Consider the following 20,914-nt stretch of genomic DNA (forward strand, 5'->3'; position numbering starts at 1 on the left):
TTTATGGTAACTATTTATAAATTAAATTGTTCCATTTCTTTTTCAGCTAGTTCATTATTGGGGCAGAAACACTACTAATTTTTATATGTTGATTTTGTATCCTGCAACTTTACTGAATTAGTTTATCAGTTATATGACTTTTTTTGATGAAGTCTTTAGATTTTTCTATACATATTACTTTGTATGCAAGGAGAGATGATTTGATGACTTCCTTTAGTCCAATTTGGATTTTTCATTTTTTTCTGTTGGCTAATTACACTAGCTAAAATTCCCAGTATTACACTATACAGATTTTTAAACTTGATTCTGATTTTGGGAGGTGAAAAAAAAAACAAAACAAATATGTATGTATGTATGTATGTATGTATGTGTGTGTGTGTACATATAAAGCTTCCCAGGTGACTCTACTGTGGAATAGTGAAGACCTCTTAGTTTATTACTGAGGTTTCTTGTATCTACAAATATGCCAAGAACTGAGACTGTCCAGAACATTTCAGAAAATCCTCAAGATATCAAAATTTCACTAGCTATGGGGAAAGGAATCCCCATAGGTTAAAATATTTTGCTGCTTTTAAGGTAAAAATAAGAAGAGGTAAATTACATCACATTTTTTTAGAAACAAAAATGTACTAAGGCATCTATCTGTGACCATGTTAAACAACTTCAGAGCAGGAAAATTTTCTGTTGTATATAAATACCCAGGCTTGTTGTAGGTGTTACATATAATTCCTGTGACATTATTTCTATGCTGACTACATATTTCATTCATCATTAAGTTTCTCACCATGTTCTAGGAGGCACCGAGTCTTGCAGTGTTAAACCTTGTTTATCACCACAGTGCAACCTGGACTTAAATGAGGAGCAAATAGTAAGTGTTTGAAGTATGATAAATGACCATATGATGAAAGAAAAGCACACAAGGCTCAAATGAGAGCTGGTGAGAGAATTTCTAGAGCTACAGCCAGTCACTGAGAAACAGTAACCTAGAGACCCATCTCTTCATGACCACTAGGAAATTAGAGAAAATAAAAGTGATGGAAGAAGCAGAATATACAGTAAAAATGGGACAAAATTCATCAATGTCACTAGCCTACGGAGAGAGAATAGCAATGTTTTGCAGAAAGAGGTTTCCTTTCTTTCATCAACAAAATTTTCCACCAACAGTTGCTGATAATTAATGACACACAGATTATTGGTGAGAAAACTAAACAAGGATGATAAAAGCCCATTAATGTCATGGCTGTTGGAAAGGTTCAGTCAGTTCTTCAATCTCAGTCTTATCACTGAATGTGAAAGTCAGGAAGTCAAAGTTAGCTCAGACCTTCCCATTTCCACTGTGGCTGGCAGACTTCTGAACTCCCCAGGGCCAATGGTCTCACTAGCTGGGTGATCTATACATTCTCAGGGATACAGTACAAAACAAGAATGAAAATATATTGTACCACTGATTTCAAAGCCAATAAACCCTAAGAAGAGAACATGTGAATGTACAAATGAGAGAATTTGAGATTTTTAATGCAAAAAAAATAAAATTATGTTCACATTAATACTAATATTTGGAGTTGGAATTGAACATGGACAAGATTAATAAAACAAATATTTTCATCTGTTAAAATGTCAACCTAGTCTAATAAACTATCTATATCAATGGTTACAGATTTTTAAGAAAAATGAACAGTCAAAAAACTTTAAGGTTAAGGAAATCTACTAATAAAACACAAAAAAGGAGACATATGGAAAATTCAACAGACTATAATTTCTATATTGATTCTATTATTTATTTAACAAACAATGTTTTGAAAGAGTTCCTATAAGTGCCTATATTTTAAAATTATATAGTGTAGCTAATCACCACAAAAGCCTCATTGTTAATGTGACAAATATCTAGAAAACCTTTTAAGAAAAATATTAAAAGACAATAGAAAATATATGTAAAGAAGCAACTTATACAAGCAAAATTACAAATGGTCGTGAAATATGTGAAAAAATGCTCAATGTCACTAGCAGTCAAGCAAATGCCAATGTAAAGGACATTCCATTTTTGCCCTTTGGAATGGCAAAATTAAAATGATTGATTAGTCAATGCTAGTGAGAACAGAGGAAAACAGTTCTCCTGTTATTTATAAACTCATCGGCAAATGTTCCTGCCAAATTCATTACTACAGAAATTGTATTCTTAATAAATTGTATTTCTTGATAAACAAAATTCATTAACGGAGTATCCAAGAGAAATGATAGTATAAGTGTTTTATACTAATATTGACTCTAGAATAATTATAGCAACATTCTGGGAACAACCCAAACATCTGTGAATAAGGAACAGTTAAAAATTTAGAGTTGATTCATATATAGTTAATAATAGTTAACTGTATTAACAAATACATAGTTATATTTATTAATAGTAATAGTAATAGATGATATATAATATAATTAATATAAGTTAGTTATAGTAACATATACATATATAAATAATACACATTAATAAATATGGTTAACTATATTAATAAATATAGGTTATTCATACTATGGAATAATATACAGTTACTAAGGAAGAGCTACATAGTCACATACTAATTTTAAATAATATTCAATACATATTTTAAGTGAAAACAAATTATATAATTATGTATTCACTATTTATTCATTTACTTTTTATTTTCATTTTTAGAGATAGGCTGTCGCTCAGCCTGGAGTCCAGTGGCATGATCATAGTTCACTGCAACCTCAAACTCCTGGGCTCAAGCAAACCTCTTGCCTCAGCTTCCCAGGTAGCTAAGACTACAGACACATATAATAACACCCAGCTAACTTTAAAAATATTTTTGTAGAGATGGGGTTCTTGCTATGTTGCCAGGGCAGTCTCAAACTCCTGGCCTCAAAAATCCTCCCATCTTGGCCTCCCAAAGTGCTGGGATAATAGGCGTGAACCACAGCATCCTGCCATACATATTATCTTAATAAAAAAATAAACACACAAAATGCCATATGTACATATGTCTCTACAAGCAAAGAAAAAAAGTACAAAAAGTATGACATGTTGCAAAGAGTGGTGTAGATAACCAACGGGAAGAAATGAAGATGAATAATTTTACTTCGAATACATCTGTAATACTTAATTGGTCCTCAGGATTATGAAATGTCATTTGAGTTATACAATGTAAGCACATAATTAACCCGTATCAGACATAACTTTTGTCTCTTCTAATTCCATTGCATATACCAAGAAAGTTTCCTGTTTTAAGCTTGAAATTTTGGAACAAGTTACTAAGATGATTGTGAGGTCAAATCTTAGAAAACTGTAGTTCTTTTCATACTCAGTAATAAAATTTCTAGTAAAAAAAAAAGATGAAAAAGTAGCAGGAAGTAGAATCTGCGTATACTTAAAAATAAAAACACATGCACTGTGACCCACCATAACATTGTTTGGATCATAATGATCCTCTATATTGAAACCACCTGGTATATCAGTATGGGTTCCAAGCTAGAACTGAAACTCTACTCTACCGTGAAGCACTAAAAAATAGGATTCCAGGTCAGGCATAATGGCTCACACCTATAATCCCAGTACTTTGGGAGGCCAAGACCGGCAGATCACGAGGCCAGGAGATGGAGACGATCCTGGCTAACATGGTGAAACCCCGTCTCTATTTAAAATACAAAAAATTAGCTGGATGTGGTGACACACCTGTAGTCCCAGCTACTTGGGAGACTAAGGCAGCAGAATCACTTGAACCCAGGATACAGAGGTTGCAGTGAGCCAAGATCGTGCCACTGCACTCCAGCCTGGGTGACAAAGGGCGATTCCATCTCAAAAGATTAGGATTCCAGTGGTTTTTACTCACTATTAGCAAATGTTTCTCTAGGAAGAAAATGTAAGATCTAAATATTAATACCCCAGTGAAAATATTTAATGTTAAAACATAGTTTCCAATAATTCAACTGAAGCAATGACTATGGCTCACCTCAATATCATTCTCTTTACACAAAGAGTTTTAAAAATTGAAATATCTTATGGTAGAGATGCAAAAAATATATATCAAGAATATATATTTTTTGGTCCAAAAAACACATATCAAGAATGCTAACCCATGGGTTAAAAAGATCTTTTCCTACCTTCACATTATCTGGATGCAGCCCCCCAGGGTGCTTGTCCATGTACTGACATAAATCAGTGTGCTAGAAGAGAAAAGGAAAAATTTATTAATGACCCTCTTGCTATAACATGATAAATCAATATTTTCCAACTTCAAAGTCGCCATTACCTTCTGAATAGAGCAAATAAAAGACAAGTGGGTGGATTTTTCAGTGTATGTAGTGGCATGCCTCCCCACCCCCTAATTTTAACCATAATTGAATCATTGTCTTTCCCTCTTGGCTGTTTTATGTTAAACGTGTCTGTGTATTAAAAAGAACACATGTCCATAATTTGTTAAGTGTCTCATTTCCTCTTCACCAACTATCCTTATACCTTAACTTAGAAAACCACACACAATTAACCAATGCAATTATAATTTCAACTATCCCATATTTTCCAAGTGCAAATGCAAATAAATCTTTATTTTATATGAGATGAAAATCCTATATTCTGCTAGTAAAATTAATCACCGGACTTATTTTTCATATCCATATTCACAAAAAATAATTTTTAGGTTTCTAGAACTCCTGAATATATTTGAGCAAATATGATTCAAAATTAATAGGAACATCTTCAAAATTAAAAATTAAAAGAACTATATCTAGATATAAGTTTAAAAGAATATTCAACATCTCATGCTGTTATTCTTTTAAATATGTCAAGCTCAATTTGTCCACAAGTGTATATTTTCTTCTTAATGCTTTTACTGTTCATATTAGAAACTAGATAGAATTTTTTAAAGGCATATAATTACTGTTCACATTTTTCTTCTTTTATTAGAGTATACTATAAGATTTATAACACTGAAACATTTAATCATTCTGTAAAAGCCAATGAATATGAGCATTTGTGCCCCAGTATCAGGCTTGAATTATTGAGGAAGTACAAGTTTTATAATACATTCAAGAATCTTGCTGTAGTCATTTGTAACAACAGTTCAGATTCTGTTATTAAGTTTTTATTGCATGCCAGGTGATAATGCTGAGGATACAAAGCAGAAATTAGCCTTCATCATTCATCACGTACTTTCCAGGCACTACACTAGTCACTAACGGCACAGGAGTCAATGAAACAGATGCAAATCGAGAAATAAACAGACATGCCAGTGATTACCACAAGGTAGGCTATTATTTTAAGAACAGTACTGGATAATGTTCAAGGGCACAGCAGGGTAAACCTAACGAGGTCTAGAGATTTCAGAAAGGTCTCTGGAAGAAGTTACTTCGAAATAAGACATGGGTAGAGAATGAAAGAAGTTAGCCAATTGAAGAGCAAAGGCAAAGAAAATGGGGCAGAGGAAATGCTCTTAGGTATGTTCTGAGACAAAAGTGCCTTTACCTTGGGCAAAACTCAAGGTGTTTAGCTTCTAAATCAAAGTCAAACTCCATGAGGGTAGAAACTATGATTAATTTGGAAATTATTAGGTATCTGATCCAGGTCAAATGTCACACACAGAGAAAAAGGAACTAAATACAGATGGGAATAGTTTTGCATATAGAATAGCACATTAAAAACAAATCTGGCCGGGCGCGGTGGCTCAAGCCTGTAATCCCAGCACTTTGGGAGGCCGAGGCGGGTGGATCACGAGGTCAAGAGATCGAGACCATCCTGGTCAATATGTGAAATCCCGTCTATACTAAAAATACAAAATATTAGCTGGGCTTGGTGGCGGCGCGTGACTGTAATCCCAGCTACTCAGCAGGCTGAGGCAGGAGAATTGCCTGAACCCAGGAGGCAGAGGTTGTGGTGAGCCGAGATCGCGCCATTGCACTCCAGCCTGGGTAACAAGAGCGAAACTCCGTCTCAAACAACAACAACAACAAAACAACAACAACAACAAAAAACAAACAAACCTAAAATATGATTAAAATAGTTTTAATGGAGTTTTTCCCAGGTAACTACATAAAAGTTTTATTTCATGCATTTAATGAAATGAGGAATGAATCTGGACCCCAAACTGCCATTTTGTAATTTCATATTGTTAACTTCCCCACCCTTAAATAAGGATAACACCATCCTCAGAGAAGGACAAATAAAGAACATGAGAACTTTTGTTTTTGAAGCCAGTATATGATAAGTACTTTTTACTTATAACATGATATATAAAAATAAGATGTTCTTTTAAAATACTGCTCCTTATACTGTAAGATATGGGAGGGCAAGAATTATATTTAATTTGTTCAATGCTTCACACACAAGAAACAAAATGATAAAACAAAAGTACATCCAACCATATCAATAATCACATATCCATGATGTGTTAAAATGCTTATTAAAAATGTAAAATCTCTGTTTTTAAAACAAAGAAAATTAAATTCGTACTGCTTCCCCAATTATAAACTAGAAACGATAAATACCCAAAAATCCAGAAAGTCTGAAAATTAAAAAACGTTTACACTTTTGATATTTCATTATCTATATGGTAAATATCAATAAAAAGGAATCAGATAGATCAATTGAAAATCATGTTTAACAGAATTCAAGAAACATGTATTCAACATTTGCACATCTAACAACAGGATACATTATTATTATTTATTTATTTATTTATTTTGAGACAGAGTTTCGCTCTTATTACCCAGGCTGGAGTGCAATGGTGCGATCTCGGCTCACCGCAACCTCCACCTCCTGGGTTCAGGCAATTCTCCTGCCTCAGCCTCCTGAGTAGCTGGGATTACAGGCACGCGCCACCATGCCCAGCTAATTTTTTGTATTTTTAGTAGAGATGAGGTTTCACCATGTTGACCAGGATGGTCTTGATCTGTTGACCTCGTGATCCACCCGCCTCGGCCTCCCAAAGTCAGGATACATTATTAAAGCAAAACTTGACAAACATCAAAGAAGAAACAGAAAATTTCACAAAATCTTGAAGGGTTTTGCTTACTCCTTTCAAAAATTAACAAATGGAATTGGCCAAAAAAGTAAAGCTATAAAGGATATAATACAATTAAATAGCATGCCTAATAAATTCATGCTACACACACTTTTTAAACACAAATGGCCTACTCACAAAAACTGACAATGTATGAGATGAGACAAATCTCAAAAATGTCCAAAACGCTGATATCATATTACATCTTTCTCACAAAAATTAACATCAGAATATACTATATATGCCATATTTCATCAACTCTGAGACATAAGTTCTTTTCATTTTTGATACTGGAACAACAGCATTGATTAAGATTACCCAGACGATGAATAAAATACAGTTGTTATTGCCTGTGTCTGAACAAACATTTTATTTTGTTCAATTTGCAGGGTTTACTTAACAGCGTGAGTCATCAACAAACAACTTAAGGACCATCCGAAGAAGAAAGAGTGAAGGATGAGCCCTAATTATTATCTGGAAACCATTTATTGAAATTTTCAAGCAAGATTTTTTTTAAGTGCCAGAATTAAAACTTCTATAGCTCTTTCAATAGGCATAAAACAAAAATTCTGAATGCTAAGAAAGCATTCAATTATAGTTTAATTCCGTGGATTTTTTCTTTTTCAGTAGTGTATAATGTTTCTTCTAATTGATGGTGTTTTAAGTTCAATGGCAGCAGGAAGAAGTAAGGAAGAAAGAAAAAATCAGTTGGAGAGAGAGAATGAGAGGGAAGAAAGAATAGAAAAATCTATTTTCCTAAGAATTTACAAAAAGCTAAAAAACCTAAACATACTTAAATCAATTTAAAAATGAATGATAGTAAATATACTACATTTCAAAGCAATAAAATTTGGTGAAAGCATCAATAAGAAAATTTAGACCTTTAAATATATTTATTTTAACACAAAAATGACTAAAAATAAGTAAAACAACCAATAAAGTAAAGCTAGAGAAAACCAAAGATAATTAGAGAGAGAGAAAGAGAGAGAGAGAGAGAGAGAGAGAGAGAGAGGATAAATTCAGTTAATAGCAGAAATTAATTAAATAGAAAAACAAAAAAACGACAAGTTTGATTAATTAAACAAAAACCAACTTATTTGAAAAACCAAATAAAACAAACCAATCTTCAGCAAGTCTAATTTTTAACTTTTGAAGTGAGGAGTTTGCAAAGATGTAATCAACATTAAGAATGAGAAAAATGAGGCTGGGCACGGTACCTTATGTCCGTAATCCCAGCACTTTGGGAGGCTGAGGCAGGTGGATCACTTGAGATCAGAAGTTCAAGACCACCTGGGAAACGTGGCAAAACCCCATCTCTACTAAAAATTCAAAAAAAAAAAAAATTAGACAAGTGCAATGGCGAGTGCCTGTAATCCCAGCTACTCAGGAGACTGAGGCAGGAGAATTGTTTGAACCTGAGAGGCAGAGGTTGCAGTAAGCCAAGATCAGGCCTTTGCATTCCAGCCTGGGAGACAGAGCAAGACTCTGTCTCAGAAAAAAAAAAAAAAGAACGGAAAAAGTGACAACTATAATTGTGAAGATTTTAAAAAATAAACATACAGTACTGTACAGCTTTAAACTAGTATATTTGATATCTAAAAAAATGTTTTTCTAAATAAAACATAAGTTACAAAATTTGTAAGAGGAAGGGCTATAACTAAAAAGGTACTGAATTCAGACAGTTTTAATAAAAATGCTCTGAATCTTCAAATAACATAAAGAAGAGTACAGAAAAAGATAAGAATGCTTCCTACTCCTTCTTTAAAACACAGTGTCAAACTAGGCAAGGACAAGAAAGGGATGGAGGGAAATAAAACAATCTATGATCAGAGCCACAGATTCTAAAAATAATAACAGTAAGTACTAAAATTCAAAATGGCATTAAAAAACTAACACGTCAAGACCAAACAAGGTTAATCTTAGAAATGAGAAATAGTTCAACATAAAAACATATGTTAACATGATCCTCTAAAATTAACAAATTTAAAAAGTGGAATAGTGATGGGTACAAAAGAACATTTATGGTATTATATATATATGGCATGTATTTATAGAATGCCAACTTTGCATAAATAAGATGAAGTCTCCACTCTCACGGAGCTAACCTTCTGTGAATATTACATGCTTGTGAATTGTTCAAAACATCTCTAATAATAAAGTATTCAAACTTCTTGTTTAAAAACGAAACAACAAAACTATAAGGAAGGAAATACATTAGGACTGGAGAAAAAAGTTCCTGATCCTTCAAGTCCAATGACATTAGCATCAAGAATTGCAAGAAAGAGATCATTTCCAGAAATAAGATCTTGGAAAAATTATACAAACCTTTAAAATTTAAGACTTTTTAAAAGATGCAGTGCATGAAAATGTGGTATGTGTATGTGCACACATCACAGATATGCACACAGCTGTCCTTAGCTGTATAACCTTGAGCAGGTTACATAACCTCTGTAAATCAGTATTACATAACTTTGAGCAGATTACATAGCTTCTGTAATGAGGATAATCCTAGTTCAATTTTAATAATAATCTCATATGGTTATTGTGAAAATTAATTGGTAAATACCCATAACAGTTTCAGAATACTCCCCAACACATTGTGGATACTACAGGTGATGATGATGATGATGGTGGTGGCTGTGACTTTCTGTGGTGTGTTCAAAGGTAGAGAAGCAGGGAAGTATATTTGGAAGGGATTGCAATAAAAACAGAAATGATAAATATAGTTGAAAGTTCCCCAGGAACTTCTAGGAGGTGTAGTTTATCTCTGCATATGTGGTCTTCCTATGTGCATGCTCAGACATTCCCATTCCCATGCCACCACTCTCCACCCACAACCACTGAAACTACATCCAGCACTAATCTCAGAGTCCTCTGAGTGATTAGACTTGGGAATTTCATATGGAAGAGGGAATACAAAGTAGCACAAGGTCATATTTTTTACCTTATATTCATGTTTCACAAACTTCTATTTTACTGAAACTAAAAATAGTTTCTTTTCCCTTTCTCTTTTTAAATACACAGTACTGTGACGGGGACTGCATTACATGTGCCTGAATTACAAATTTCATTATATAATATAATATAATATGTATCCTTTTTCTTTATACATTCTTTCCTTAGTTTTACTTATTGGATTATGTGACCCTTATGACTTGCACTTATGCAAAAATACAGAACTACACTTAAGAATGATGCCAAAAGGCACTTCTTAGACATTCTGGGCATAAAAGTTCTCAACAGAATACTGCTATTGCATATGACCAACAGATAACTCTCCTGTGATGATCTACCAACAAGCTCAGATGCATCTGGCTTGATCTCTGGCTATTTCTTATTCTAAAACCAAGAGGACCATCTATAGACTAGACTCTGGTGACTATACATGTCAAAAGATTGCTCCCCTCCAATCTTAGAGGCTAACATCTTCCCTTTCCCTTGCTATATTATGCCACACCACTTCTTCCCACACTTTCCCCTTTACTCTATCACCACTACTGTGCCTTAGGATAATGCTACCAGATATACTTGCATCTGAATAGGTTACACCTGAATGAAGCACCCACGAAGTGGGTGCTTTTAAAGGAAGCTATCAAGTATAGCTAGATTTAGAAACCAAGCAGAAGACAGAGTGAGCACAGAAAGAGGCTCTCAAAACTCAAGCCCAACACTAGCATATATTCCTTTCAAAATTAGAATCCTCTTTCCCTGCTGTTGAATACCCATCAGGTAGCATTTATCTCATTATTTACATAGATGCAGGAGTATCTCCAGGGGAAGGAATCCAAAGAGAGTATCTGAAATCATAACTCTCTGGAGGTAAAATGTTTTCTGTAATAGAGTTTGTGTGGTTTAGACTGTGGGTTTCCCATATTGATTTGATTTTTCTGTGGCTGGATCAATTTGGAAGGCAAGAGAAAAAAATCCTGTTGTAAAAAAGCAGAACATGGAATGACCATAGAAAATTGAAAAGATATTTTACTCATAGGCATTTTTACAATCAAGTCTCAGTTAATTGCAGGCATACGAAGATCTGGAAACTACAATGACTCATCTTAGTCATGTGCTGCAACAACAGCCATGAAGCTTAAAAGGAAAGACATGGAAGAAAACTAGAAACAAAAATTATTTACATAATGACCATTTAAAAAATGGCGGAGAGCTGCCCTTTCAGAGGAGGACAGAAAGGCCAGACCAGAGAAAAGGTAAAACAAAACAACAACAACAACAACAAAACCCCCAAGCTAGATAACAACACTCACCTTTTCATATTTTCCACTCTCCATCCGTTATACTGTTTTGAATCTGATGTTAGGTCCAGGGAAAGAAGCAATATCCCTCCATCTAAAGTCACTGGTAAGAAAGTGATCTGAAACTGAGGTCATCTTTTGGACATGAAATTTTGCCCAATTTCCAGGGCAGAAACAAGTATAGGAGAATTATTAATAGGCTTCCAAATTCAGTAAGTGTTTATATTTCTCTTTATCTAACTTATTATTCATGAAGTGAAGTTTTCCAATAGTTGACTCTTCAAATGATCAGACCTCCTATTCATGAGACATCAAGCTCCTCAGAGACATTTTGCTTTTGTAATAGCATTGGCTTTCAGACTAGACTTTTCCCTTCAAGCTGAAATCCAAACAAAGCCCCTTCCAGAACACATGTATTTATTTCCATTTTCCTATAATGTTAAGCATGGTATACACAATATTTGTAAGCTAAGTTCGATGTTCTTCAGGAGCACTTCCAAAATATGACACTGAAAATAACACAGCCCTAGTTTTTGCAACTAGGCTAAAAATAAGGAAGCCAATCCATGGAGATGACCAACGGAAACCCTCACTTGAAAGTTATATTAAGCACAGCCTCTACACCCTTAACTTCTGTTTCACTTAATTTTCTATTTGACAGTGAGAGGATAGTCAATATATTGAAGCTTTGTATAGATTTCATAACATACACACAAGTGAAAATGGTTTCACTGGCATAAGGATATGAAAAGATGACAGAAAATGAATATAAAATTAATCTTACATAGGTAAGCATAGTTTATGTGTAAACACCAAATTTTAGGTATATTTTATTTTGAAATTGATGAAAACTTTCTTAAGTGAACATATTATTTTAAAAATAGGATATGTTACAAACTAGTCAATAAGGTGCAAAATGCAAGCATAAAAATTCCGACTGATCTCCACTTGTTTATGAAGCTCTCCTGGGTCCACATACCATCTGATTCTAGACACCTCAACCTCTTCCAGGTGAATGAACCCATTATAAAAAACTTTAAACCACCCTTTCAATGGTAAGAGGAAATATCAGAAATCCACAATTTTCTGAAGAAAAAGGGCAATAATTTCCAGTCTTCTGTGGTACTCTCTGTGGTCCCAAAATTTATGACAATGAGAATAATTACTAGTATGGCCCAGGCAGCTAGTGTAGCTGCCTTGATGTTTATTTTCCCACTGGCTAATATCACCTTCAATACCAGTGTCCCTTGTCTGAGACACAATGCACACACCACACACATTTCACTATAGCCACACTTAAGGGTGGTTCTGAACATTGAAATAACTCATTATCCTTTCATTAATAGTTCTTAATCTATTTCATCCACATCTTATTACAGTCATGTAATTTATTGGGAAATTGTTACTGCTAGAGGCAACTGAAGAAAACTTACAGAAGTTGAACCTTCTTTTTTTCTATAGCAATCAATGCCATTTTCCTCTAGATATAATCTCTGTTTTATTCAGCCTACATTGCTGTAAGAATTAAAATATCAAATTACTGAGCAGTTAGGTTCAAACTGCTCTTATATGCAGTCCACAAGGTTAATTTGACTTTGAAACTGCACTTTTCCCTGTTATGCTTTATAGTACTTGTCTACTTCACTTCCAAATTATAATTAATAAAATTATAATGTTGTGAGTTCCAACACATAAGAATCATTCCTTAATGAGAAAAAAGGAAAAGGAAACTTTAACCAACTTATTCTTTAAAATGAAATCACGGTCATTTAGGGTGTTTAACAGAGAAAGTTTGTACCCACTATATGTTATATATCAGGGGGCTCTATCTATATATCTGTCTATCTATCCATCCATCCACCCACCCATCATCTACCTATCTACCTACCTACCTACCTACCTACCTACCTACCTACCTACCTGTTGAGAAAAGGTCTCTCTCTGTCACCCAGGCTGGAGTGCAATGGTGTGATTATAGCTCACCATAACTTCAAACTCCTAGACTCAAGGGATCTTCCCTCTTTAGCCTCCCGAGTAGATAGGACTACAGACATGTGCCACTAGAACCGACTAATTTTCTTATTTTTTGCTGAGATACACTCTTGATATGTTATCCAGGCTGGTCTCGAACTCCCAGCCTCAAGTGATCCTTCCACCTTGGCCTCCCAAAGCATTAGAATTACAGGCTTGAGTCATCATGCCTGGCCCAGAGGGGTCCATTTTTAAAACAGTGATTAAAAAATAAAACATTGTAAATATTTTATCAAATGTTATTCAGGCTTAATGCTATATTAAAATTCCATATCATCTTTAACAACAAAAACAAGCCATTCATGAACTAGTACAAAAGTACTGTCTCTCTACTCTGAAGACAAAATTATAATTACAACTAGATTATTATGCCAAATAATCAGATTATGTTATTTTCAAGTATTATACTGCTCCTGTATAGACTTATTTGACATATTACAATGCCTATTTATGTTTTTTCTAACCTGGTTTTAAGCCACTTAGGAAATGTTTAAAATTCTACCAGTATACCACATACATATTCCCTAAAGAGAATAGTATTTTATACTACATAAAAACCCTCTCATACCCAATTACAGTTCAATAGTTTATGCCTAATTAAATTAGTCATTTCTTTTTAGTCATATCACGTATTCTCTTTCTCCTTTTTGGTCATAATAAACCTGTACATGTCTTAGATGTCCCATAATTCTACCTAAATGATTTCAGTTGTCATTTCTGAATCCAAAACATATGGGCAGCCTGGGGCTGGTGACTGGAACAGGAAGCATTCCATCATGTAAATCAGCAACCTGAAAAATCCCTTCCATTAAAACAAAAAACCTACTATTTGGCTTCTGGCAACGACATCATGGATAGACAGATTATAGAGTTCTGTCCAGGCAGTAAGACTGTTGCAAGCCATTCTTCTCTGAGAAAAGGAATGCAGGCATTCATGCTTTAATAGTTCAAGTGTCTGAAGTGCTTTCAATCTTGTAGGAGCTAATTCTTAAACCCAAACATATTTCTATATCCATATCTATACCTATATAATTTACCCCATAAAATTTATGATGCATAAATAATTTCTTTTTGTAAACTAAATACACTCAGTGTATAGTTTTGGGATGTTTCAAATAATTATTTAAAAATTTGCTAGAAGTAAAACATTCTAAAGAACCATATGCTATTCCAGCATTAGAAGAATGTGTAAAATGTGCTCTTCTCAAACAGTGGAGGAAAGGGCTAAGCAGTGTGATTTATATGCCCACTGGCAAACCATTCAGAAGCCTAAATCATACAGTAAATTTTAATGGCGTATAACAGTCACTTTGAAAGGATGTTCATGCTATTTTGAAGCCAGGCTGATTTTTAGAGGAATGTGAATGAAATGTTGTGATCACTGAATATCCTAAAGAATTGTTTAAACAGAAATGAAAAAACAGACTAACAAAATGGGCCACACAAAATATTCTGGACTCCAAGCCTGAGAAGAAAGAAAGAAAACAGGAACTGAAATAGTACTCAGGAATATCTTAACTCTCAAAACACTTTCTGGAGTCACTCTGATAGGAACATGGAAGATCTCGAAATTACAGAGTGAAAGCAACATGAACTAAGAGAGTTAGAAACAAAGAACTAAAGGGACGGAAGACAGAGCAATCAAACATGGGCATCCTGAAGTAACTTTTGCTGACAACAAAGTTGAATAATGGAGTGTTTTTAAAAGTAATCTTGGTTCTAAAAGGTAAGAGTAACACCTGCACAGGGACTGAATATACTAAATGTGTAACTCAGAAAACTGAACCATATTGCAATCAGCTTCAGATTTATACTACTTTTAATTTTAAAAACAGTAATTCTGAAAGACATAATCAAAAATAAAATATTAAACAATTTGTTAATTTAGTCACCCTATTTTTAGGCATGCCAATGAAAAACCAATATTTATTTTCAAACTCTTATAATAAGTGAAGTGTTATAAAATGTATAAAAATGAATAACAAAGTATTCACAATTTAGAAGTTTACTGATGACTATGGGGAAAAGAATAATGGTAATCAAATAAATGACAATATATAATCTTCTTCTTAATTAAAGATGATGAAGCATTTATAACTTTGTTCATATCATTTGACCCAGTGGTAACAATTTTAGGAAGACTTATTCCAAGAGAAAATACAGAGGAATGTATTAGAAGCAATGCTATTAAGATTTTACAATGCAAAATACAGTGTGAACCTTAAAACATGGGCATGAATATTTGATTACTTATGGGGCAAAAGTTGTGAGCTAGCCTCAAAGACAAGACAAACTAAAAATCTCTCAAACTGGAGAAACAGTTTAAGAAACAAATTTATATTACAAATAGAGTATATCTAAATTTTCCAGCTATATGTCTCTTATACACAATGTAGAATAACAATGCTTTCAGAGAAAGTAATGATATACAATGAAGTATATGAACTATCTGTTTGCTACATATGATGAAAGAGGCAAGTTATATTGCTATTCTTATGGCTAGCCTGCAGCATAGCATCTTTAGGTAAGATCTCTGTAATGTAAGTAAAATTGTATTTTTAAATTATTTCAATATAGTGTACATAAAGGGGCAAAAGTAATTTAGGTTTCTCAAACTCAACGAGAAAATGATCACACAAACATTATTTTTATAAATTCAAGTTATCTACAGAGTATGATGCTCTGAAACACGAGAAATTGAGGGGCAGTAAAATAAATACTGTTAATCCACAAAAAATTATAAAAATTATGTACCAGTAGCTCTCCTAACAGCAAACAAACAAACAAAATCCTCAGATTTAGCAAGGGGAAAAAACTCATGAATTCTATCCAGCATACTGCCAAAAGTTGAAGTAGAAATTTCAAACTATTTGTCAGTAACTATGAACAAAAAGTAAAATTCCAGACTTGTCTGTCAACTGAAAAATAAGCCAACAATCAACTCTTTTTCTTCTTTTTTACTACTAGCTTTGCTCAATCCATGGATAAAGAAAATGTACTTGATCTCTTGTTGTGCATGGGTATGAAATTAAAGATACTCTGGAAAAAAGAATTTTTTTCAATCATTGGACACTTGCAAACTTTAAAAAATAATAACTTTCTCAGGACCTTGATATATTTGGCAAACATCACTGGTGTTTTGAATAAAATTTCTGAAACTTCAAGCAGCAAAGACCAACATCATTGCTCCTCATCATGTTTTATGCTTTTATGCAAATATCTTGTTAGGTAGTCAGTGAATCAGAGCTAAAAATATCCCTTTATTCTCTTGAGTTAGTGCCATTTTCCATTAGAAGGTTACTTAAAAAAGATGTCAAGGGAAAAAAATGAAATCTCATCTAGTCTGTCTGGGATGAATTCAGGTAATGCTGTCCCGATGAGAGGGCTGAAAATACCATTTGAAAGTCAGTCTTAGCAAAATGTTAAAAGAAGTTACTGGTGCTCAAATTTGAATCAATTACCAAAAACCACTTAAGAAAATTACACTTGAGAATTTTTGGTGAAATATCTCTCAATATTTACTTTAAAACAAATTAGTAGGCTTGGCATGTAATTATCATAATCAACTTATGAAGCTTCTTGAAATAATTTTTATCAAGGAAACAGTAGAAACCCTATTTGGCAAAAAAGACAGCAATACTAGTGCTCAGCCCTTGACATTATGACACAAAAGCTGGTGATAAGCAAGCTGACTCAGTGCCCTCATACAGAAAACGTGGTTTTTAAATATTAAAAATCCAAAATCAACAGCTTAATAAAATCTGTTAAAATAATTATTGCTGGAATATGTTTTAAAATTTTTAAATTTATCCAAAAGTTATTTATTTATTTATTCCAAAGAAAAATGGGATATATGTGCAGAACGTGCAGGTTTGTTACACAGATATACATATGCCATGGTGGTTTGCTGCACCTATTGACCCATCTTCCAAGTTCTTTCCCCTCACCCTCCACCCCTCAACAAGCCCTGCCTACTGTGTTTTGTTCCCTTCTCTGTGTCCATGCGTTCTCAGTGTTCGATTCCCACTTATGAGTTAGAACATGCAGTGTTTGGTTTTCTGTTTCTGTGTTAGTTTGCTGAGGATGATGGCTTCCAGTTTTATCCATGTCCCTGGAAAGGACACACTTTTATGAGTGCTATTTGGTTATTTTGCACACTACTTGATGCAGTTTCTTCATAGTGTCATTGGTCCTTATATTTTAGTGTGTTATTGCAGTGCTGGTACTGGTTTTTCCTTTCCACATTTAGTGCTTTCGGGAGTTCATGCCTGCTGGTAAAGAAATCTCTCGGCACTTGCTTGTCTGGAAAGGATTTTAAATCTCCTTTGCTTATGAAGCCTGGTTTGGCTGGATATGAAATTGTAGGTTGGAAATTCTTTTCTTTAAGAAATGTTGAATATTATTCCCCAATTTCTTCTGAATAGTAGAGTTTCTGCTGAGAGTTTTGCTGTTAGTCTGATGGGCTTCCCTTTGAAGGTGACCTGGCCTTTCTCTTTGGTGACCCTTAACAGTTGTCTCTTCATTTCTACCTTTGAGAATATGATGGCTATGTGTCTTGGGGTTGATCTCCTCATGGAGCATCTTAATGGTGTTCTATCTTAACGGTGTTCTCTGTATTTCCTCAATTTGTATGCTGGCCTATCTTGCTAGGTTGGGGTAGTTCCTCTGGATAATATCGTGATGTGTGTTTTCCAACTTGTTTCCATTCTCCGTGTCTCCTTCTGGTACTCCAATCAGTCATAGGTTTGGTCTTTTTATGAAGTCCCATATTTCTTGGAGGATTTGTTCATTCCTTTTCATTCTTTTTCCTCTATTCTTGTCTGCATGTCTTATTTCAGTAAGGTGTTCTCAGACTCTGATATCCTTATATCTCTGATATCCTTTGGTTGATTCAGCTGTTGATACTTGTATGTACTTCATGAAGTTCTCATGCTGTGTTTTTCAGCTCCATCAGGTTGTTTATGTTCTTCTCTGACCTGGTTATTCTAGTTAGCAATTCCTATAACCTTTTATCAAGGTTCTTAGCTTCTCTGCATCAGGTTAGAACGTGCTCCTTTAGTTAACTGTAATTTTTTATTACCCATGTTCTGAAGCCTACTTCCATCAATTCATTCATTAGATCCTCTACCCAGTGCTGTGTCCTTGATGGAGAGACTATGCAAATATTTGGAGGAGAAGAGGCCCTCTGGCTTTTCGGGTTTTTAGCATTTTTTCATTGATTCTTTCTCATCTTCATGAGTTTGTTTAGTTTTCATCTTTGAGGCTGCTGACTCTTGGATGGGGTTTTTGTAGGGGTGTTTTTGGTGTTGTTGATAATGCTGTCGTCACTGTCTGCTTGTTTGTTTTTCTTTCTATAGTCAGGACAGGGTATGTTTTGCTGGGGGAAACCCACTCATCTGAGCTGCCTGAATTCCTCAGAAGTACCAGTAGGAGAGGCTAAATCTGCTGGCCCACAGAGACTGTGGCCATTCCTTCCACTACTGGCTCAGGCTCCCTCTTTCTGTAGGGCTTCTGCAGTTTGCTGGGGTTCACTTCGGGCCTCATTCATCTGATTCACTCCCTCGCCTGGAGATGTCAATCAAGGAGGCTTAACAGAAGCAAAAATGGTTGCCTGATCCTTCTTCTGGGACCTCTGTCCTCCATGGGCACCAAACTTATGCTAGTAGGATCGCTTCTGCATAGTGTGTCTGACAACCTCTGCTGGAGGGGCTCACTTAGTTGGGTGGCATAGGGAGCAGGAACTGTTTAAGGAAGCACTTTGACCCTTGGTGGAGGCGGTATGTTTTGCTGGGGAGAAACTCACTCATCTGGGTTATCTGGATTCCTCCAAAGTTCCAAAAGGAGAGGCTAAGTCTGCTGGTCCACAGAGACTGCAGCCACTCCTCCCCCTAGGGACTCAGACCCAGGGAGATCCGAACTCTGTCCCTGAGCCTCTGGCTAGAGTTATTGGAGATCCTGCAGGGAAGCCCCATCCACGGAGGAAGAATAGATCAGGGCTGGGCCTGAAAAAGCACTCTGGCCACAGACTGCCACAGCTGGTAGGTTGGTCTGTGGGGGCAAATCTTGGGACCAATCTGTTCAGCCTCCCTGCCTCCAACAGAAGAAAAGTGCAGCCTGGAGCAATAGAAATGAGAGCCAACCTTCCCCCCACCCAGGGAGCTTAGCACGTTTGGCAGTTGTTAGTCCCAATGCTGGCTGCTGCCCCTCCCCAAGGAGCTCAAATAGCTTAAGACAGCAGGCAGTCGCAGCCACTGCTGGTTGCCCCTCCCCATGGGAGTCTGATAGGCTTAACCAGATTCCAGTTGAGAGGCTGTAAGCATCTGCATGTTGGGATGCTAGGCCCCAGTGGCATGGGTTCACAAGTGGGATCTTCTGCACAGTTCTGTGGAAAATGCACAGTTTTCCCAGCTGGGTATTGCTTCACTCACTATCTCCCTTGGCTGGGGAGATGGGGCTCCCCTTCCCTGTGTGGCTGTCAGGTCGGCCACCACATCACACTGTTCTTCTTTCTCTCCATGGGTAACGCCAGCCTTCTAGTCAATTTTGATGAGAGAATCTGGATACCTCAGCTGCCAGTGAAGGATTTATACACTAATAATGGTTTTTTCGAAGGGAGCTTCCAATCACTGTGGCTTCTAGTAGCCTTCTTGCTCTCTCCCCACTGTCCAGAATTTTAAATGACATCAAAGACAAGCATGGAATTTTTATGTTAATAATACAAAGAGTGTGTAAATTTAAAACATGAATAAATAATATATAACTGCATTTAATGATTTGGACAATATTAACTTGTATGGCAATATTAACTTGTATGACAATATTAACTTGTATGGGTATAAAAGTTTAAAAAACAGTGTATGTTGTATATAGTGTGGTATACACATATACATATAACATGCATGTGAGTATAAATCATAAAAGAAGTCTTCAAGGATAATACATGGTAGCATCAGCTCTCTCTGGAAAACTAATTTGGGATACTTCAGTCAGGATAGGCCAAGTTATGCTGCAATAACAAGTAAATTTTGCTCAATTCATTGGCCAAACCAAGTCACATGGCCATGCCTAACTTCAATAGGGAAGATAAATGTATTCTTTTTACAAAGACTGAGATACAAATATTTTGGAATAGCAATATGGTCTTCTACATTAGACAAATCCTACTCATTTTTTTCTTCACTGTCCATATAGTAAGAACATTAAATACATACATATATGTATAAATTTGTATTGAATTTTAAAAGAACCCTTTGTCAAGGATTTAGTAACCTTAAAAAACATTATCATTTTACCAACTCAATTACTTCTCTTTTTTTTAAATTGCTTCTCATCTAAAGTTAACTTTTCTAGAAATTTTTGCTATACTACATTACCTTTTTCCTTCTGAGCTCTGAAAATCTGATTTTCTGGTATAATGTCTCATATACTTGGATACTTAAATCAAAACCCATAGTGACTTCTCTAAATGATAACAAATCCATGTTAAGCTGAAGGGTTAACTGTATTTATATATTAATCTTTTTAACTCTTGGACACATGATGGATCTTCCAGATGAAGGCTGAGGTACAGTATGTCTGTTATATGAAATAAATACAATATATTTATTAGTTGAAATGGAGGAAAAG

The 20,914-nt window shown here is 35.0% G+C and overlaps 1 protein-coding gene across 37 annotated transcripts in view; it reads right to left on the reverse strand.

Moving 5' to 3' along the window:
• The window catches only part of CDK14 (cyclin dependent kinase 14), a 621,661-nt gene that overhangs the window by 315,472 nt on the left and 285,275 nt on the right, over positions 1–20,914 (reverse strand). For all 37 annotated transcript variants that reach the window (XM_078342880.1, XM_009002498.4, XM_054237316.2 and 34 more), the window contains one exon: positions 4,114–4,176. In XM_078342880.1, the coding sequence (XP_078199006.1) occupies positions 4,114–4,176 (63 nt within the window). The remainder of the gene's footprint in view (positions 1–4,113; positions 4,177–20,914) is intronic.

This window comes from Callithrix jacchus, chromosome 11 (genome assembly GCF_049354715.1).
Source record: "Callithrix jacchus isolate 240 chromosome 11, calJac240_pri, whole genome shotgun sequence".
Classification (NCBI taxonomy): Eukaryota; Metazoa; Chordata; class Mammalia; order Primates; family Cebidae; genus Callithrix; species Callithrix jacchus.